The following is a 20445-nucleotide window of genomic DNA, read 5'->3' on the forward strand; positions in this document are numbered from 1 at the left end:
GTCAAACAGTTACTTGAGTTAGTTGCTCCAACGACAGCTGTGGCCAATGCAATCCAATCTGTAAGTCGAAAGCAGCGTGAAGGCTCAGGCGGCTCCTGCGGCCCTCGGATGGGTTGTCGGATCGTGCACGATGTACACGTAATTGAAATTGAAACGCGGTGCTGCTTTAGACTCGCAGGTTGGATTTCCGTGGCCACGACTGCAGAAGAACTGGATCCACACGTGCAGTCTCCCTACACCCAGCTCTGCATAGCGGCTTCACCTTGATAGACGGGTTCCACCACTCGTACCCGGGCTGCATGGTCAGAAGCACTGCAGGGAGTCACGGCTAAAACTACCCGGTCAGAAGCACTGCAGGGAGTGCTAAAACTCCCTGGTTGGAAGCCAAACACGGTTTTAATTAGAAAAGACACCACCAGGGCAGTGCAGTTCATAGCAGTTCTATATTAAGTTTTTATAGACGAATTGACGATATAACCACAAGTCAAACTGACGACCAATGAAAACAAACAGAACAGTAATGACAGTGACTGGTTGATACAGTTTGAAGCAAAACTACTTCCATGGAAACATGTGAGAAATGAAGCTGGTTGTCAAGCACAGGCTGGTACAAGCAACTACCCAGAATGAAGAGAACAACTTACACATGCAAAATAGGACAACAAAATACCACTATAACTTAATACAAGAACGTGGACATTGTATGTTAAGGTTAATACTAAAATAACGTTTGAATTCACAGTATGCCATTAGTATTCTCACCTGTAGTATGCATGTATGTCAGTGGTATGTTCAACATAGCCCTGTAGTATCATGGTTATTATTCAAAGCCGAGCGCCGGCGGCTCTCTTCCTTCTCATATTCCGAGCCGCCTTGCTGCATCTAGCAAGCAGTGGGTGCCTGAAGAATGGGTACACTGTATCATGTCCCTTGAGCATTGTTAGAACTGCGTGTGCAACGCATTCTTTTCCTGCCCTCGCTTGTCTCGTTCTTGGCAGCTTCTGGATCCGGAGATGCGGTGCATCGCCGATGCCGCTTGCCTTGTTTTCGTCACCCAATGCCGGAGAGCAGGCGAGATGCCAGCTGTCCGATTTTCAGTGCGGGTCCCACCTTCAAGCCAAGTGCAACGAGATGCTCCGATCTGAGCATTGCCAACGCCTCGCCGTCCAGCTCGTGTTCACGCAGCACCCTGGCCTCGCCGTCCAGTCCGTGGTGTTGAAAGAACGACATCACGTCCTGCGCATTCCAGCTGTTGGGATCTGTGCTCTGCAGTGAGCTGGGAACGTCGACGGGTGGTACTGTTTCTCTGAGGAAACCATCAACTGCATAGGAACACGTGGCCACAGAACAAAGCAGTGTACCTTGGTGTACAAACCACAATGTGAAATACATAAAATGGCACATGCATGTCCACCATACTAGTAAATAAAACCATTTTCAACAGCAATGACGCCGCCACTAACAACAACAACAACATCAACAACACTTGCTCGCGCACATGCACGCATGTATTCACATGTCCTACAGTCCATTCATAAAAAGATGGGCCCTGGCTCTGGCGAGCTCCCGTATTTGGTGAATTTTGAAATTTGAAAAAGGGTCCAAAAAGGTACCTCAACTGGGGTTCGAACCGCACAGTGTACGGTTGCAGGCAGAGTGAAACGGCCTGGATTTTCATGGTCTTTCCCAATTCAGTGCTTTTGGGGCAAAACCTGGCCAAAATCCTAACTTATTCTTGCTATGGCTTGCTTTTTGGAGAAATAGACTTCAGATACATAATTGGAAGAGGATTCCATAGGGGATCGCAGAAAAAATTCTAAAACAACTCAACGTTTGACCCATTTACGGCCGAAAGCTAGAAGTCAATCTTTTTATGAATGGACTGTAGTTAACATACAATCATCTGCCTGCTGAAGAAGTAGCAAAGTACATGCAAGGTCCCGCCGTTTACCCACACCAGCACATTGTCTAGACATGTCTTCTTGGAAATGCGCCTGATAACATGACACTTTGCTAACAGTAACATGGAAAAGGTTCCTGGTTCACTGGGTTCTACTGTAGTTCACGATTGCTACAGTGCTGGCAACTGAAATCCGCCAAGGGGGTCGGATTTCAGTTGCCAGCACTGTACATTGAACTTCCTCTACAGAGTACAGTGACTGCGCATACTTTCAATTACTGTGCAGACCACCAGACAGATATGCACCTGTGTGATGTACAGGGAGGTGTCTTGATCACAGAATGCACCGTGAATGTGGACTGGGTAATTTGGCCTGGAGAAGTCTTACTGTAATGTGGCGGCTCAACTGACCCAGAGACTGCTCTGAACAAGAGTTGCCACAGGGGATGCAGAACCAACACGTAGCACACTGAGATTGTCAGCCAGCCAGTGCACTAACTTGACACACTTTGAAGCTGTGACTATTTGACAGACTTAGAAACTGAATAGATGGTAACTTTCAATTAATGGTAGGGAAACATACAGTGAAACAGCTGTCTAAGGTGACCGCTCAAGGGACATTCAAAACGTGGTCTCTGTTACCAGGTGGTCTCCCTATCCAATGTCATTTGACTGAAAATAGCATCTCTTGGTCTGATTGCAGTAGTCTTCTGGGACACCTTTTCCGAGCGGTCGCCTTGACAGGTTTTACTGTAATTGTATTTGTTGTGTGCTCAGAAGCACTTAGTTATACTGCTCTCCCAACCAGCACGTAACAATTTTGACGGTTACAGACCCAAAACTACTTACAGAAGTCCTCGTCACTTCCATCGTCACCGTACTCCTCATCATCATTTACATCCGCTGGATACATATTACCGGCCTGCATGTTGGCAGTTTAGGCAGATCAGCAGCATGCCACATGCACCATACGTCCATGCATGCATCAAGAAAATCAGAGAGCAGAGCAATACGTGCAGTTATTTGTTAGAGAATACAACTGAGTGACGCATCTTGACACCCTGAGCTAGCAAGCTTGGCTCAGACAACACCCTTTGGTGATGTAAAGATTGGAAAAAGCAGCTGGTGATGCAGTACAGCCAGCGACACATGCACACTGGACATTTCTCCACTCATGTGTCAAGTAGGGCGATAGGTGTTCACACTCCTCCATCCCCCATGCCCTGTTCTATTGTGTAATGTGTAACTCTACGCGAGCATAGGAACTGCTCTTCTTTTACACAATGGCCATGAGCATAGGAACTGCTCTTCTTTTACACAATGGCCATGAGCATAGGAGGAACTGCTCTTCTTTTACACAATGGCCATGAGCATAGGAGGAACTGCTCTTCTTTTACACAATGGCCATGAGCATAGGAACTGCTCTTCTTTTACACAATGGCCATGAGCATAGGAACTGCTCTTCTTTTACACAATGGCCATGAGCATAGGAACTGCTCTTCTTTTACACAATGGCCATGAGCATAGGAACTGCTCTTCTTTTACACAATGGCCATGAGCATAGGAACTGCTCTTCTTTTACACAATGGCCATGAGCATAGGAACTGCTCTTCTTTTACACAATGGCCATGAGCATAGGAACTGCTCTTCTTTTACACAATGGCCATGAGCATAGGAACTGCTCTTCTTTTACACAATGGCCATGAGCATAGGAACTGCTCTTCTTTTACACAATGGCCATGAGCATAGGAACTGCTCTTCTTTTACACAATGGCCATGAGCATAGGAACTGCTCTTCTTTTACACAATGGCCATGAGCATAGGAACTGCTCTTCTTTTACACAATGGCCATGAGCATAGGAACTGCTCTTCTTTTACACAATGGCCATGAGCATAGGAACTGCTCTTCTTTTACACAATGGCCATGAGCATAGGGACTGCTCTTCTTTTACACAATGGCCATGAGCATAGGGACTGCTCTTCTTTTACACAATGGCCATGAGCATAGGCACTGCTCTTCTTTTACACAATGGCCATGAGCATAGGAACTGCTCTTCTTTTACACAATGGCCATGAGCATAGGAACTGCTCTTCTTTTACACAATGGCCATGAGCATAGGGACTGCTCTTCTTTTACACAATGGCCATGAGCATAGGAACTGCTCTTCTTTTACACAATGGCCATGAGCATAGGAACTGCTCTTCTTTTACACAATGGCCATGAGCATAGGAACTGCTCTTCTTTTACACAATGGCCATGAGCATAGGAACTGCTCTTCTTTTACACAATGGCCATGAGCATAGGAACTGCTCTTCTTTTACACAATGGCCATGAGCATAGGAACTGCTCTTCTTTTACACAATGGCCATGAGCATAGGAACTGCTCTTCTTTTACACAATGGCCATGAGCATAGGAACTGCTCTTCTTTTACACAATGGCCATGAGCATAGGAACTGCTCTTCTTTTACACAATGGCCATGAGCATAGGAACTGCTCTTCTTTTACACAATGGCCATGAGCATAGGAACTGCTCTTCTTTTACACAATGGCCATGAGCATAGGAACTGCTCTTCTTTTACACAATGGCCATGAGCATAGGAACTGCTCTTCTTTTACACAATGGCCATGAGCATAGGAACTGCTCTTCTTTTACACAATGGCCATGAGCATAGGAACTGCTCTTCTTTTACACAATGGCCATGAGCATAGGAACTGCTCTTCTTTTACACAATGGCCATGAGCATAGGAACTGCTCTTCTTTTACACAATGGCCATGAGCATAGGAACTGCTCTTCTTTTACACAATGGCCATGAGCATAGGAACTGCTCTTCTTTTACACAATGGCCATGAGCATAGGAACTGCTCTTCTTTTACACAATGGCCATGAGCATAGGAACTGCTCTTCTTTTACACAATGGCCATGAGCATAGGAACTGCTCTTCTTTTACACAATGGCCATGAGCATAGGAACTGCTCTTCTTTTACACAATGGCCATGAGCATAGGAACTGCTCTTCTTTTACACAATGGCCATGAGCATAGGAACTGCTCTTCTTTTACACAATGGCCATGAGCATAGGAACTGCTCTTCTTTTACACAATGGCCATGAGCATAGGAACTGCTCTTCTTTTACACAATGGCCATGAGCATAGGAACTGCTCTTCTTTTACACAATGGCCATGAGCATAGGAGGAACTGCTCTTCTTTTACACAATGGCCATGAGCATAGGAGGAACTGCTCTTCTTTTACACAATGGCCATGAGCATAGGAACTGCTCTTCTTTTACACAATGGCCATGAGCATAGGAACTGCTCTTCTTTTACACAATGGCCATGAGCATAGGAACTGCTCTTCTTTTACACAATGGCCATGAGCATAGGAACTGCTCTTCTTTTACACAATGGCCATGAGCATAGGAACTGCTCTTCTTTTACACAATGGCCATGAGCATAGGAACTGCTCTTCTTTTACACAATGGCCATGAGCATAGGAACTGCTCTTCTTTTACACAATGGCCATGAGCATAGGAACTGCTCTTCTTTTACACAATGGCCATGAGCATAGGAACTGCTCTTCTTTTACACAATGGCCATACGCGACAAAACCATTCAACTAACGTGTGTTACTTCCACAGGTTAAGAGCATGGTCACCACTACATTTCAAACTGCGCCGCGAGTGCGCGCATTACCTATATACTTAAGTTTTCGCTGAATCAGCCGCGATCATTACCTGCTTCAAGTTTCACTGATGAAATCACTTTATTCTCGCCTTGGTGTGAGTGCAGCTACTAAGTTCCACATGATGTGTGGAGTTTGCACGCTTTTTGCGCCAAAATGTGGAGTATATTGATCACACGGGTGTCAGTAGCTGTTCATTGCTATCTTTACTTGCCGGTGAGCAGCTGCAGTGTCTTGGTCTGAGTCAGTGAAACAGAGTGCAGTCAAGAAAGATGTTCCAAATAGCTGCTGCTGCTGCTGCTGCTGCTGCTGGTGGTGGTGGTTCTGCTTGAATGGGTTGTTGCTCTGGGATTGTTCATACGTGTACGTGGTTTACACATGTCACTGCCAACACCTCCTTCGATTAGACTTCAAAAGTCGGTAAGCTGTGCTGGTTATATCATACATATGTGTTGGTCTTCTTTCTCAGAATGGGAGGGAAGGAGGAGGGGGGATAAGTTGGGATAGCACGCCACAGGTAATTATTCTCATTTTATCAGGTGAAATAAACCTCTGAATTTGGCGAATTGCCCGGAGAAAGCTCAAGCAACGGCATGCTTGTCAGTACAACTGGAAAACCGGAAAGTTTAACGTTTTTGTAATTTCGGCATGATAACGTGTAGAAAGTTTAATGATGGCTACCTGGCCACCCAGAACATGCATCGATGTATGCGCATCTTTACACAGACACCTCGAACCGGGTCCGGGATTACGTTTCTTCAAATAACGAAAAAAATTGGTCGTTAAAACGTTAGACTTTGTGACTCGTTAGACTTTCCGGTTTTACAGTAGTGCCTACAACTTGTAGTGGACCGTATGCGTGTTAAAACAAAATGGTGTCACGATTTATTGAAAGTGGTATAGTTGGTGGCACGAGTGTTCAAAACCATTTGAACTTCATAGTGTTCGTCTTCTTTTTGACATGCTCTCTTTCCATCGTCCTTAGCTTTCGTTTGTTTTGAGCTGTTGTGGCTTTCTCCTATACCTCTGGGGGATGCCAAGTGATGGTTTTGAGAGGCTGGTGATGTCTGTGAGCGAGAGTTTGCCCATCGGCGTCGCCCTCGCTATAGCGATAAAAATACTAGTTGCTGCGTACTGGGCAGATATCACAACACGTTGGAGCGTCCAGGAGCAAAGGAATCTTGGGTTTCCACTGGAATCTAGTTCCTCCGGCATCGTGTAGCCCACCGTCGGTGAATGGCCGTCCAGAAAGGTTGAACCTGGCCTTCTGCAGCATCTCGCAGTCCTGCGAGGCACACTGTGTACGCCTGTCACGTATTGTACAAATAAAACTCATGAAGTAGTGCACTCTATACAGTGCGGAGTCTATCCTGTATGCTGCAAAAAGATGCAGGAAATGTGACTGGTGTCTGTACACTGGACGCCAACATCCAAGTCTTCTCCTGCAGGATCTGTTTGACATTGACATATGCAGTGTGTCGACATTGGCCTGGTTTGGCAGCTATCTGCCTGGGTGGATGTAGCACGCTTGCATTGGCTCGTTGACCAGTCCGGAATATTTTTGTAAGTGTGGAGTACCAGCAGGGTTTGTGATCATCCTTGTTCACTTCAATACTATACACACACAACGTTCCCTTGGTCACTCATCTTATCCCGAGCACTGACTTTGCTGACGATATTGCGCCACACTTGTCACAGCCTACCGCCGCTGCTGTGGTGACTGGTTTGTCAATGGCGGTGACCAGGCTGACTGACTAGCTTCAAGACAGCGGCCTCGTTCTCAACCGAAGATGTGCTAGTCACAGGTTTGCACTGATCCTCTACTTTAAGTACAGCTGTGCTAGTTCCTGTTTTGCACTGGGCCTCTACTTCAAGTACAGTCGTGGCCAGAGAATTCTGACCTGCGACTCTAAAGTAGCTCTGTGTTTCCATTTCAACTACATCATCATTCATGGTCCAAAACCCATCCGAGGGCCGTGGGGCCGCATGCGTCTTGGCACTGCTTTCGGCTAACGGGTCGGATTTCTTTGGCCACAACTGTATCGGTATGTTCTACTTTGAAGTAAGACTCTACAGAAAACACAGGAGAAGAAGCACCTGTATGCGACTGATCATGTCTCCATGACTTTTAAAATGTCTTTGCCCATGGGCTACTTTACACTCATCCAACTGTACGAAAGAAATGAAAACGAACAATAGGGTGTGGTCAGAGTGCACTTTCTGTCGCTGGCAATGGTCCTAGAAGAAGAAATAGACAGAGCAGAGGTGAAACTACTTACAGCAGGATATTGCCGTGAAGTGGCACCGCCGTACGTCACTGAAGGCTGGCCAGCATACGGTACCTATAGGAAAACACAGTAATGACAGTACATGTACAAAAGGCAAGCAGGTGATGATAAGGACCTAGCGATGGAACCATCACATACATATACATGCACATGCTCCATGCCCTGTACGCAGACATGCACAGTGGATTGGTCTAAGACCATGCTTGAGAAACGAGAGGTACCGGGATCAAGTCTTGCTCGGAACCAGGTGGATTTTCCAACCGTGCTGCGACCCACAGTGAATTGGGAACTTGTGGCCTGACACACAAGGGTAACATGGATGCGGCAAAAAAGAGATTTTGGCCTCTGGACCAGTTTAGCCACTTGGCAGAGCTCATCTATGTGAAACGTAGAGAAATCGGGTAGAGAGCAGGTGGCTAGGTTAGAATCTACGGCTTTGCGTGTTTTGGGTCCAGATTTCTGTGCGGAGATGAGAATCTCTACGCTGTGGCGCACACAAAGAAAATGCGCACCAATCTGCTGGGCACTAGTATCATTCAAATCAGGGAGAAACTGCCATATTTGAAACGGGAAATTCTCAGTATAAATTCCACGTGGTCACATCGCTGCCCTGCTCATACGACAACTCTTGGTCACACACGTCAAGCAGCATAATCTGTACATGCATGGAGGACATAGTGCATGGCGATGCATTTGAAAGATGTAGGATGGATGGGTGTGTGATGGCTTGCACTGCCTCGTACGCATATATTGTACTTGCAGACAGTGTCGGTAGGTATGGAGGTGTGAGCTGCTAGTTGCGAGTCGAGAAGCTTACAGAAAGCTGAGCAAGCTTTCTACTCTAAACAGTTTGTTGGGCTGATCTGAGGAGTTGAGAGCCCTCTGAAGTATGCTGCTATGATGGAGAAGTATTCAACAGAGAACACTGTTATTACCAAGCTCCCCCCCCCCCCCCCTTGTCTCTCTTCGTCGTGTATTTTCACAATAATATTGCGAAAATATTGTGTTGCATTGTATTACAAGAAAATCTTTCTTATCAACGAAAAAACAACAACAAAAAACACAGAACACTGGTGACCGATCAAAGACTGCTGTCAGCGCTTGGATAACATCTAACTGCTCTTCACACACTTCCGGGAGTGGCTTCCCAACCTCTACCATGTGATTGAGCTGCTGCTGCTGGAGTTTCCAGTCAGCAATGCAAAAGCGAGCCCAGTTACTTATCTGATCGTAACCGTTTGGTGTCCTTTAGCCGATTTTGGTGACATTGGGCTTTCTGGAAGCTCTTGGCCAGAGGAACACAGCAATAGCCAACACCTCATCAGTGGATTCGCAGCACCAGCGCAGCAGTGCAATTTGACGCTCCAAAGCCAGCACTGCGAGCGCCAACTCAAATTATCCACCATTTCAACTAGGGCTGAAACGAATATCCTGAATATTCATTTAGCTTCGCAGAACGAACATTCGTGAGGTGACGAATGTTCGAGCTGAAATTTTATAGTGAAAAGTTTGCTGAACTTTGCTTTCCCTGTTGTGGCTGCCAACATTTTCCGTCATATCCAAGCCGGTCTTTGGTCGAACAGCGTGCTCCCAGGTTTGGGACCATTAGTGATAGCTCGTACACCGTCCTCCTACCGGTAGGACCCAAGAAATCGGGCTGCAAAAGTGCTTTTGGTTGAGAATTTTTTTGAAACAATTGTTGAGATGAGGTCTTTGTCAGGCAAAGTAATGGCGCAAAATGCAAGGCTATGTCCAGTGCATTGCGTATGCACAATTTTATCGATTGTCAAAATGGCCGCACATAATCCTGTCGGCGCGCTAGCAACTCTGTCCAAAGTGAATTTTGACCATGGCACATCAATTGTGGTGACGTCCTAATGTTTTTATTAGCTTGCCAAGGCAGTGGAATGCATAATTCCATACTCCGTTTCCATGGTTACCATGGGTTGTTACCATGGAATTTTGTAGTATGCTTTGTGCGATCATGTCTAAAATGTGTGGACTCCTTCATTAGCCCCTGAGCAACAGTTTAGGGTCAAGTTTTAGGTCAATGTCAGAACAGAGGCCATGCAGCATGTCTGTGTATGATGGTCCTACCGGTAGGATCGAGGTCTATGCAAGCTATCATTAGTTTTCGTGAAAGGGAAAGGTGAGAAGACGGCGCTGTGCAAATTGTGTGACAAGGAATTGGAGTACCATGGCCAAACGAGGAGTAATCCACATACTCACCTGAAAAACGAATATTTGTTCGTTCGTTCGTTAGCGTCCAGAACGTTCGATTACTGAGAAATTGTGTTCGTTTCAGCCCTAATTTCAACAAAATTTATTTTATCATAAATTACTCAAATATTTTAACATGAGAGCTGAGAAACCTGCCTACTGTAAGTCAACAAATATTCGGTGCATACCGATTTCGGCTATTTTCGGCCTGGGCATTTTTCGCCGAAATTTTTTTTGCAAGGTGCAGGGACACAGTGTATACAGGCAGCAGCAGTACCGGTACAGGGCGAAAATTTAATGCGGCCAAAATGGGTTTTAACCCTGGGAGGCCGAAAATTGAACGCGCCGAACATTTGTAGACTTACAGTATGCGATGAAGTGGTCTATCTGTGGCTGCATGGGTCACAAGTCGGAGAAAACCCTCGACAAATGAGTTCAAAATGCACGTTCCTGACTTATTATTATTATTAGACACAATCTCATCGCATGTGACAAGCATAGCTAATGCAGGGACAGAATCCCCCTGAGACAAGGGCGTGGAGCCAGCCACGGCAATAGTAAGCTAGACTTGACTCCGCCGAGCGAATTTAGTTCGAGACTCATAACTCCGCACTCTGATCTTGGATTGCCTTCAGGCTTTTTAGCCGATAGCTGAGAAAAATCTAATGCCGATAGACCTTTCGATCGTCTGATTCGGTCAAGGGACAGCCGAGTTATGCCAGGTTGCGCTCTGTAAAGTATGCACCGTACTCTGGTACGGATAAATCCATACTATGGAAGATGGAATGCCAATCAATATGACTGCTTTGGGGCCGTTTTTCGTTGAATAGCCATTTTTGTGACTCTAGATGGGTCAGAAAGATGCCCGGTAGACGGATGGGCCCGGATTAGGGACGTCCGGATCTGGGGAGTTCTACTGTATTTAGGGCGTGTGACGCCTTTGAGTACTGGTACTAATTTTTTTGATCCCGCCAGTAAAAGTGACTGGCATGTACGCCGGTACGCGCCTGATACACACGGAAAAAAACCGTGTTGGAATTTCCATTTCGGCGCGTTTCCATATGCATGACGCCCCAAAAGCCAGCAAAAATACGCACAACCGTGTGATTCCACTTGTACACGCGCCAGCTGTGAACACAGCTTTAGGCTCGCGCACACTTGATTCTTCACTGCGAGACAATGTACAGCATGTACAGTGTACGGGTATATCGTGCACTCGATTAGCTTGCCGAGTCCTAAATTTATGACTTACGACACAGCTAGACCTTACTCAGCCTGGAGTCAGCCACCCACATCTACATGTAGACTCGACATCCTAATTCATATACAGTAAAACCTGCAACTTAAGACCACCGTGACTAGCGACCAGCCTGGTACTAACGGCCACTTTTCTACAGGCACGGACACTCTCACATTCATGATGCAATGTGACTAGCGATTACCTGCTCAATGTGACCAGCGACCGCCTTTTCTTGTCCCAAGATTTTTGGCCCGTAACTAGCGACCTGCGATGCAGGAAATCAACGGTTGTTCGAAGCTCCTTCCTTGAAATGTTGAATAGTTTCCATGGTCTTGAACGGACTCTTTATACTGTGCTGAACAAAGGGACGAATGTTCATTTGGCTGACAACTGCATTGCACCCGTCACGGTTTCAAGTGCTTTCACGAACGAAAATGATAGGAAACGTCTTTGAGTGCTGTGAAAGCGCTGTCTGGTCCATGCTACTGCTCCAAGGAAAAACGAAGACTGAGCTGCTCTGTCGAAGTGCAATTGCATACCCCAGTCGCACAGATGAACACTGCAGTGCTAGAATGCTACGGGACATAGCAGCATGGCTTGGCTACTGTGGCAATGGATGTTGATAAACTTAGTGATTTCATCAACAAATTTGAAGCCCAGCACCAAGCAAAACTTGCACAGGGCTTAGGGAGCACTTAGTTCCTGGCTTCAGAAGTAGCAGCTGAATTTGATATCAGTAATCAAACATAACGTTCTCTCTCTAGCTGCTATGTGATCTGTAATAAGCAAGTGGTAGGGAATTGTATAAGCTGCATTTCGCATACATACCATATGCTAGTAATGGAATCCATATATGGCAAAGCGGTGCAAACCTCCAACGAAAGACTATCGGCCACTAAAGACCAGTTTTTCAGGAACCAAGGGGTGGCCGTTAATTACCGGTTTCACTGTATGGGGATCGTTGAGAATACTATTTCAGAATGTGTAGTTTTCTGGGCACTGAGTCGATTGGCCTTGGACCAAGGAGACCATGACTCATCATGATACTGTGCTATCATTCACCGGTTATTCCGAATGGAACTTGACGCCCCATGCGGGCATTCCAGGTGATGATGTAGAAGCAGGCCGCTAGCTAGGAAGCACCTAATGCATTTTCAGTGCAACAAAGCCAACCTTGGGGAGCGTTTGATAGGGCAACATTGCCGCGTCGCAGCTTCTTCAGATCTCAACTACCATATTTCCCCCGAGTATAAGTCACACCTTTTTTACACTAAAACTCAAGGGTAAAAAAGGGGTGTGACTTACAATCGAGCAAGACTTACAACTAAAGTGAATTATATCAAAACATTATCGCTCAAACCTGAAAATGGAGGGGCAACTTATAACCGAGTGCGACTTATAATGGGGGAAATACGGTATTCTACTCGGCATCAACTGGACTGCAAATTCTTAGACCGTTTCATTGACGCAAAGCTTTCCATTTTCTTCCACACAATCTGTATACGTGCATAGCATCCCTTGGAGCGCCCACAGATTCACTGGGTCAAAGTCTAAATACGGAATCCGTTCAATTGAGGATAACTTGAAAATACTGTTCGTAGCTACTTCGGACGGAGACTATTTTATTCAGTGACTAGAAGGCTGCAGGTTCTTAATGATAGCTTGCATAGCCTCGGTCCTACCGGCAGGACCGGCATACACAGACATGCTGCGCGGCCTCTGTTCTAACATAGTCATTGACCTAGAACTTGACCCTAAACTGTTGCTAAGGGGCTAATGAAGGAGTCCACAAAATTTAGAAGTGATCGTACAAGGCATATTACGAAATTCTATGGCACGAGCCCATGGTAACTATGGAAACGGAGTGCAGAATTTTGCATCCCACTGCCATGGCAAGCTAAGACATTAGGTCCTCACCACGACCGATGTGCCACGGTCAAATTTCACTTCGGACAGAATTGCTACTTTTCCGACAGAGCATATGCGGCCATTTTGACAATTGATAAAATTGCACATCTGCTATACACTGGACGTAGTCTTGCATTTTGCGCCATTACTTTGCCTTACAAAGACCTAATCTCAACAATTGCTTCAAGAAAATTCTCAACCAAAAGCACTTTTACAGTAGGGATCTCGGCGCGTGCAGTGCGCAGGGTGTTTGCGCATACATTGCGTCATCGAGTTTTGAGTGCAGCTCGCGGACACAGCAGAAAAATGGCGACGGTCGATTTTCGACACTAGGGGACGCGGTGGACACTAGCGGAATCGTCATCTTCATCGTCGTTCGAACATACTTTGTAATTCCCGCCGAAGGACAGCGTGGCCAAGGCGATATTGCCCCGGTCGATTTTCCTATAATTTTCCATGCGGCAAGAACCCACTTCAGAGAGGATTCAGTCAAAAATTCAGACGTTTTCTCCGGTTAGATTGTCCTAACTTCGATTTTCAGTGCATCAGCCATCGCGAACATCGCCGCCATTATCACTCGGAGAGAAGACATCGCGCTCAGTAGAAGAGGTGTTCACGCTGCGTCCAAGAGTGAAAGATTGTGCTCTTTGACCCTCCATAGTTCCTCTGAGAGAGTGTCTGGGAGATAGGTAGCTTGGAGATGGCCGTAGAACGTGCTTTCCTGGACGCAATATTCAGCCATTTCTACTGTCTTCTTCAACTTGATTTATTTCGAAAAAAATGTTCTTTTCCACGATTTCTGCACTGGACGCGTTTGGGATCGAAAATCTCACCTGCGCAGACTGGCTGCGCAGTTCACGCGCTGAGATCCCTATTTACAGAGCGATTTCTTGGCCCGGGTCTTCTTGGGTAGGACCCGTGGTCCTACCGGTAGGACCCGTGGTCCTACCGGTAGGACGGCATGGAAGCTATCATTAACCTCTTTAGCGCGCGCACGTGCGCGTCGTACTAGTACGACGCACATGAGTTGCGTGTCCCACGCCCGTCGTACTAGTACGACGCGCGCTGTACACTGTACAGTGAACCTGCATCTCATAGTCGTGGGGTCCGAGTCCATAGTGACTTGTTCAAACTATCGTAACTCACTCAATACTAGGTCGATTCTCACAATCGAAACATGTATCTGCAAGAGAAAACTCTCAGCTGGCGATAGAAACAATCACCGAAGCGATACGACTACTGGTTGTTAAGATATGCGACTCGACATGGCAAATTTCAACTCGATTTTTGCGCAGTCTGAAGAACGCGTATTTTCCATTTTGGATCATTTTGCGCTACCTGCTGCCATGGAAACAAGATTCAAATGATGGTGGTGGATCTCGTGAGTCCTCACAAAAAAATTGAGCTCGATACGAGCAAGGAGACCGAAATGGCAGCTGAATATTAGAGCTCGTTTAGTCTTGGCCGTGCTCAAGTCTGTCGAGCGTGTGGATGAAGTTTGCCAGACTGTAGCACGGGGTTTTGGTTTCGCTCCGAGCTGGGTTTGACACCAGTTTGTCCCTCGTCTCAAGACCTTTCCAGGAAGCTCAAGACCGTAGGATTCGTCCAAGGGAAGGTAAAGTTATCGATCCTTGAACAGCTAGTACTTTCATGGGAAAATGGGACTTTTACAGGTGTTGACGTGGGGCGCGTTCAGGTAGCGTCGTGTTAAGGGCGCGTTCAGACTACCGTGAATCCCGTCAAACCGTGAATGCCGATAAACCGTGAAGGACATTCACACTACTGATAACAAAATAACGTTACCGTGAAGTTTTCAGCTCTCACCGCGGGACTGACAAGGGATTTTCCCTTTTTCCCAGCGCGCATGCAGCCTGAGCACTTTTTTACTGCCGGAAAAGTTTTACCGCCGCAGCAGCCGCGGCAGTAAACCTTTTCCACCGTTAACGTGCCAGTAACGTCACGTGATCAAATCACCTTGGCGACTTTCCCATTCCGTCACTTTTTATCGGTAGTCTGAACGCGCCCTTAAGAGGTTAAAGGTACGAGCTATCCCTGAATTTCTACGTGAGATCATGTGACTAAGTTACAAGCTATCCCCGAATTTCTGAGTAAGATCATGTGACCAAAGTGACCTTACCTGTCCGACTGGCACTGGCGATGCTGTGGCTGCTGCTGCCATACGCTGCTGTTGCATGTATTTGTGTATGTTGGCTGCAAGTGGCGGCCTGCCACGCCCGCGTTTGTGAACCACTCCGTTGCTTGCCGCAGCTGCAGCAGCTCCCGCAGCTTGGTGGTGGCTATAACTGGCTACTGTGCGACTGTCTGTTGGCTGTCCCGCGCTGCGTACTCCGCCACCACGCCCATGCAGCACCCGGTTTGGCCCGCGGAACTGATTGCTATAGGCACGCATGCAATGCACGGAACAGAAGCGGCCAGAGCGGCTGAACTGCGACAGGTGATCGCTAACTCCGCACATCTCACACCGCCGGTAGCCATGCTGCTGTTGGTGTTGGCGAGGTGCGCCCGCTACCGCCTGCTCTTGCGCTGGTCGGGTATGGTAGCTATAGCCAGCATAGTCATTCTTCGGTGCTAGTCCACGTGACGTTTGCTGCTGCTGTCGATGCTGCTGCTTTTGTTGCTTGTTGAGCTGATACTGCTGTGCCTTCGCCTCTTTCCTACGGGCTATAAAGCACACATCGGCAGACACAGTACAGGAAGAGAAAAACAACAATGTCACGATAACTAGTATAAGCATAGGAAGGAGGGAAGCTTGGAAGTAGTTGCTTCTACTTCTAGATAACACATGCGTAGACCAAACTTAGGTCGGGCTGAAAGTTAGAAACCAATACTTGAAACACTTAGTTTCAGGCTTCGTCTTGACTTTATTAGCTGCTAACTTGACCGGAAGTTTCCATCCCTCACCACAAACGTGTCAAGGCAGGTACATGTACCGGAAAGAGAACTGAAAGCGCGACTCAAACATCAACGCTTCGAGGCAATAGCCAGTGTCGCCAGCTAGTTGACAGCTGGAAAACCGCATTCCTGCTCGATCGCAATCTTCCCGTGTGTCATGCTGCTGGCCAGAGCACGGAGGAGAGTGGAATTCAAAACGATGTCGCGCGGTCAAGAATATTTCCTCGAAAATCATCGCCTTTGAACTCCATGATTCATGCCCGATACTGAACAGATGGCGGTTATGAGCTTCTTCGAGGCTTTCGTTTGTTCCCGATGAAGATAGTTGCTGACCGACTACAGTTATCGCAGAGCTTTCTTCGAAAAGGGCCTCTCGATCGAAATAGCGCGCAGGAAAGCCTGTCCTTGCTTGGCCAAGAATCAAGAAAAGCGACGCAACCTACCTTCAACTCCAGCCGCCTCGAGCCTTTCCTCTTTGGCTTTTCGGATAACGAACTCCGGTACCTGAAATGTATCCTGTAGGACAAGAAATAAAGACGACAGTTCGCATGTCAGTGCCACAACATGAGAAATTTCTCCAAGCGCTGCAACTGACAGGAAAAGGTTCGGCGCTCTCTTCGATAACGCAACCGTCAATGTAATGAATCAACAACGATGCCGAGCTGCAGGACGTTGCAGATGCCTGGGAACTGATAGCCACCTTGGCAGCCATCGAAGTGACTGGGCTCCAACAAACTCTGTAGACTGCTAACCATTCATAGTGTAGATCAAGACAACGACTACGACCAACAAAATTATTTCAGCGAAGTCGAGAGAGAGGTCGAGAACGCCAAAGCAAGCAAACGGCTACATCGAATCACGCAGCCATTTTTTCGCGCTGTGTTATCGTGCTTGGCAGGATTTCGTTTCCATGACAAACATGGCGCGTCAGGGAGCTTGGAGTTGGGAAGCGCAGAAACTGGAAAAGTCCAAGAAATAAAAGAAAAGACGAAATTCGAAAGCACTCTCTTTCGTCCAGGTCTCTCGTAGATCTACTCACGCAGATGTACATGTGAGAATGTATTGAGATGTATAAAATTGTATGCATTGCACCAGACCATAACCACAGCACGAAAGGCTACCACCAAACAGATCTTCGTTAGGCTAGTACAATGATCTGGTGGTAGCACTGTTCGCCCATCGTTTGGAAAGTAAAAATCCTCTTCGGGGCAAGCCGAGCAACGCTTTTGCTGGTCCATCGGAGCAGAGAGGAAGTTTTCGAACTTGAAGTTGAAATTTGAATGGGTACAATTTCATTCCAAATTGTTTGAATTCATGTGAGGGAAAATAAAATATTTGAAGCAAGCAGCCTTGTACATGTGCGATAACTCGAAACTGAGTGATAGAAGTAATTCGGAAAGCTATGGCATCGACGATCTCTGAGGCAGTTCGTGTGCTGCCGTTCAATGGAGTTCGTGCCGTGTTTGCGTATGGATCTGGCGTCTTTCGACAAAGCGCTACAGTGGATGTGCGGAAGAACATGCTGGACTTAGTACTAGTTGTAAATGACTCCCAGACATGGCACCAAGCCAATCTGGAGAAGAACCCTCACCACTACTCCTTCATCAAATATGCTGGGGCGGGAAACATTTACACATTGCAGCGGAAGTTCTCTGCTGGCTGCTACTGCAATACCATGTTGGAGCTTGCAGGACGCTCGGCTAAATATACTGTGGTGGAGATGGATGACCTGTGTGAGGACCTGGAGACCTGGAAATACCTATACATTAGCGGCCGGCTTCACAAGCCAGTCAAGTTTGTGCTTCATCCGCACCACAGTCACACACGGCTATGTGCAGCGCTGTCAAAGAATCTGCACTCGGCTGTTGCCGCAGCCATTGTGCAACTGCCAGAGACGTTCTCGGCGCGCGACTTATACCTGAAGATAGCTGGCTTATCATATCAGGGTGATGTTCGTATGTCGGTGGGAGGTGAGGATCGAAATAAGATCGCCAATGTCGTGGACAATAATATAGAGCGGTTTGAACACCTTTACCGACCCGTGCTGGTCGATTGGTTTGGCACAAATGACAATGTACAATTTGACACGTTCACACAGGACATCAGCCGGCATATGAGACACAAGCTGCTGAAGAGTCTGCCGCCAAGTGTCATGGCCGCGATGCTGCGTAGCAAGGGCAGAACAATGGATGAAACACTACTGCTGGCGGAGTTGTCCGATGACCGGCTTAGATGTGCTAATGGTGTGCGCGATGGGCTTGCCAGCATTGTGGACAGATCCAGCCGTAAGCAGATGACCAAGAATATAGTCAGTGCTGGCATCACCAAATCCGTACTCTATGCATCACAGAAAGTCAAGAAATACTGGGCTAGTAGTAGCAACAGCAGCAGCAGCAGCAATGGTGGTGGTGGTAGTGGTAGTAGTGACAAGAAGGCCAGTTGAAGTCCTGCAGAGCGCTACCATTCACCTGCAGCACCGGCAGGTCATGTGACTGAGCTCAGGTGCTACTGCGATGCATGCGGGGCACATGCAACCGGGCCCGCGTGGTGCTGACGTGTCTCCCAGAGAGCGCATGATTGGCCTTTTGGTGGGTTTGACTGGTGTGAGTATGTGCAGTTTATAGATCTGATGGGAGATCAGCCAGGTCGTACAGCCTTGAAACACTTCCAACACTTGATCACTTTGTTAGTGCAGTGCGCTTGTACTGTATACATGTAATCCACAATCCCACAGTCCGCTATACTGAAACAAATGGGTGCTTTTACGTACAGCGCCTAATTTTGGAGGTGCTGGCACCTCTTAGCTGAAGATTTTATTTGTGTTATGTTTGAGACTAGTTTTTAGAATTTCAATTCTCCACTGCAGAGAGTATTGCTTCCTCACAGTACAAGTACAATTTGAAGTACACGACTGCTAAACGGCAGAACAAAGCTCTCTAGTGAAACACTTTTACTGGTTAAAACCATTGAGAATCCGCGCGCACACTTGGTACACACGCCGGAGCAAACCTGTCAACTGTGCGTATATTCAGTTCTTCAGTTCCTAACTTACTCAAATCATTGCATAGTGGTCGGTGCTGAGGAGTTTGGTTTGAACTCTTGGAGCAAACACGTTCTAGCCAGTGGCATCACACCACTGCTTGGAGTGTGGACGCGTGTTCTGCTGAGATGCTTCGTGCAGTGTTTTGCATGCACTTCTTGTGGCATGATGAGTTTGAAATCTGTACTATTGGTTTGTTTCAGGCCCTCGTCTCAAATACAAGCACGAGTTGCAGTTCATTCACAGCAATAATCTGAATTGTCAATGTTGATCCATGACTTGCAAACAGTCTATCGTGTGCATCTTGACTTTGTTTCCCCTTGCAGTGGAATGGGAACTCGTCACTTAGGCAATGGTGTGTGTGTGTGTGTGTGTGTGTGTGTGTGTGTGTGTGTGTGTGTGTGTGTGTGTGTGTGTGTGTGTGTGCGTATGTGTGTATTCTGATGGTGATGGTGGCGGTGGCGGTGGTGGTTCTGGCGGTGATGGCGGCGGCAGCAGTGGTGACAGTGCTGGTGTGTGTGTGTGTGGCCAATTCTTCAGCCTTGCAAGCTGTTGAATGGTGCAATCCTAGCACAAGTTGCTGTAGCTTCTGCTGTAGCATCGCTTCCGGCGATGGGCGTCCAATGGTCCGATGGTGTGTGTGTGTGTGTGTGTGTGTGTGTGTGTGTGTGTGTGTGTGTGTGTGTGTGTGTGTACGTTGGTGTACTTGTTTGCATGCATTGTAGGTAGCCATGCTGTGCTGACTGCCATCATCAAGTGTGACGCATTGTTGTGCATTCAATGATTCAACCCAGCTGTCCTATCCGTTCTTGATTTACTGTACCCAGAATGGATTCACGACAAGCAGTATTTAAGCGCTCTGTTCGTCTCGTAACACATCAAGAGTCGAGATCATCCATGACTAGTAAGACCACCTGTGTGTAATCCCAGAGCTGTTCCAATACTATAGAAGTGCGAGTACAGTCAGACCTCGCTTATCCGGTCCTCTTTTATCCGGATCCCTCGCCATCCAGAAGAAAATAGCTGGTTACAGATTTACAGCATACGTAATGTGTCCAACATAACCGGTGTTCGGTTATCCGGTTCCCTCGCCTATCCAGATATTTTTGTGGAAGACGGATGTGTACGGTGTGTACGGTTTTAAAGTGATGTCTGACTGTACATGTACTGAGTACATGATTGCACTGTAAAGTTCAAGTCAATCTGTCATACGTGCACGCCAAGTTTTGAATGTTGATAAATCCACAGGCATAA

The 20445-nt window shown here is 47.0% G+C and overlaps 2 protein-coding genes across 2 annotated transcripts; one reads left to right on the forward strand and one right to left on the reverse strand.

Annotated features, from left to right (window-relative positions):
- Positions 1–377: 377 nt before the first annotated feature.
- On the reverse strand, positions 378–17055 carry LOC135828035 (polyhomeotic-like protein 2). The gene is made up of 6 exons (XM_065340473.1): positions 16747–17055; positions 16595–16667; positions 15376–15920; positions 7862–7924; positions 2750–2822; positions 378–1322 (listed from the first exon to the last, which is right to left on the reverse strand). Exons 1-6 carry the CDS (start codon positions 16861–16863, stop codon positions 1051–1053), a joined length of 1143 nt encoding a protein of 380 aa, XP_065196545.1. The 5' UTR covers positions 16864–17055; the 3' UTR covers positions 378–1050.
- Positions 17056–17267: 212 nt separating this feature from the next.
- LOC135828051 (phosphatidate cytidylyltransferase, mitochondrial-like) lies at positions 17268–19528 on the forward strand. The gene has a single exon (XM_065340488.1). It carries the CDS (start codon positions 17554–17556, stop codon positions 18592–18594), a length of 1041 nt encoding a protein of 346 aa, XP_065196560.1. The 5' UTR covers positions 17268–17553; the 3' UTR covers positions 18595–19528.
- The last annotated feature ends 917 nt before the right edge of the window (positions 19529–20445 follow it).

Source organism: Sycon ciliatum, chromosome 1 (genome assembly GCF_964019385.1).
Source record: "Sycon ciliatum chromosome 1, ocSycCili1.1, whole genome shotgun sequence".
Taxonomy (NCBI): domain Eukaryota; kingdom Metazoa; phylum Porifera; class Calcarea; order Leucosolenida; family Sycettidae; genus Sycon; species Sycon ciliatum.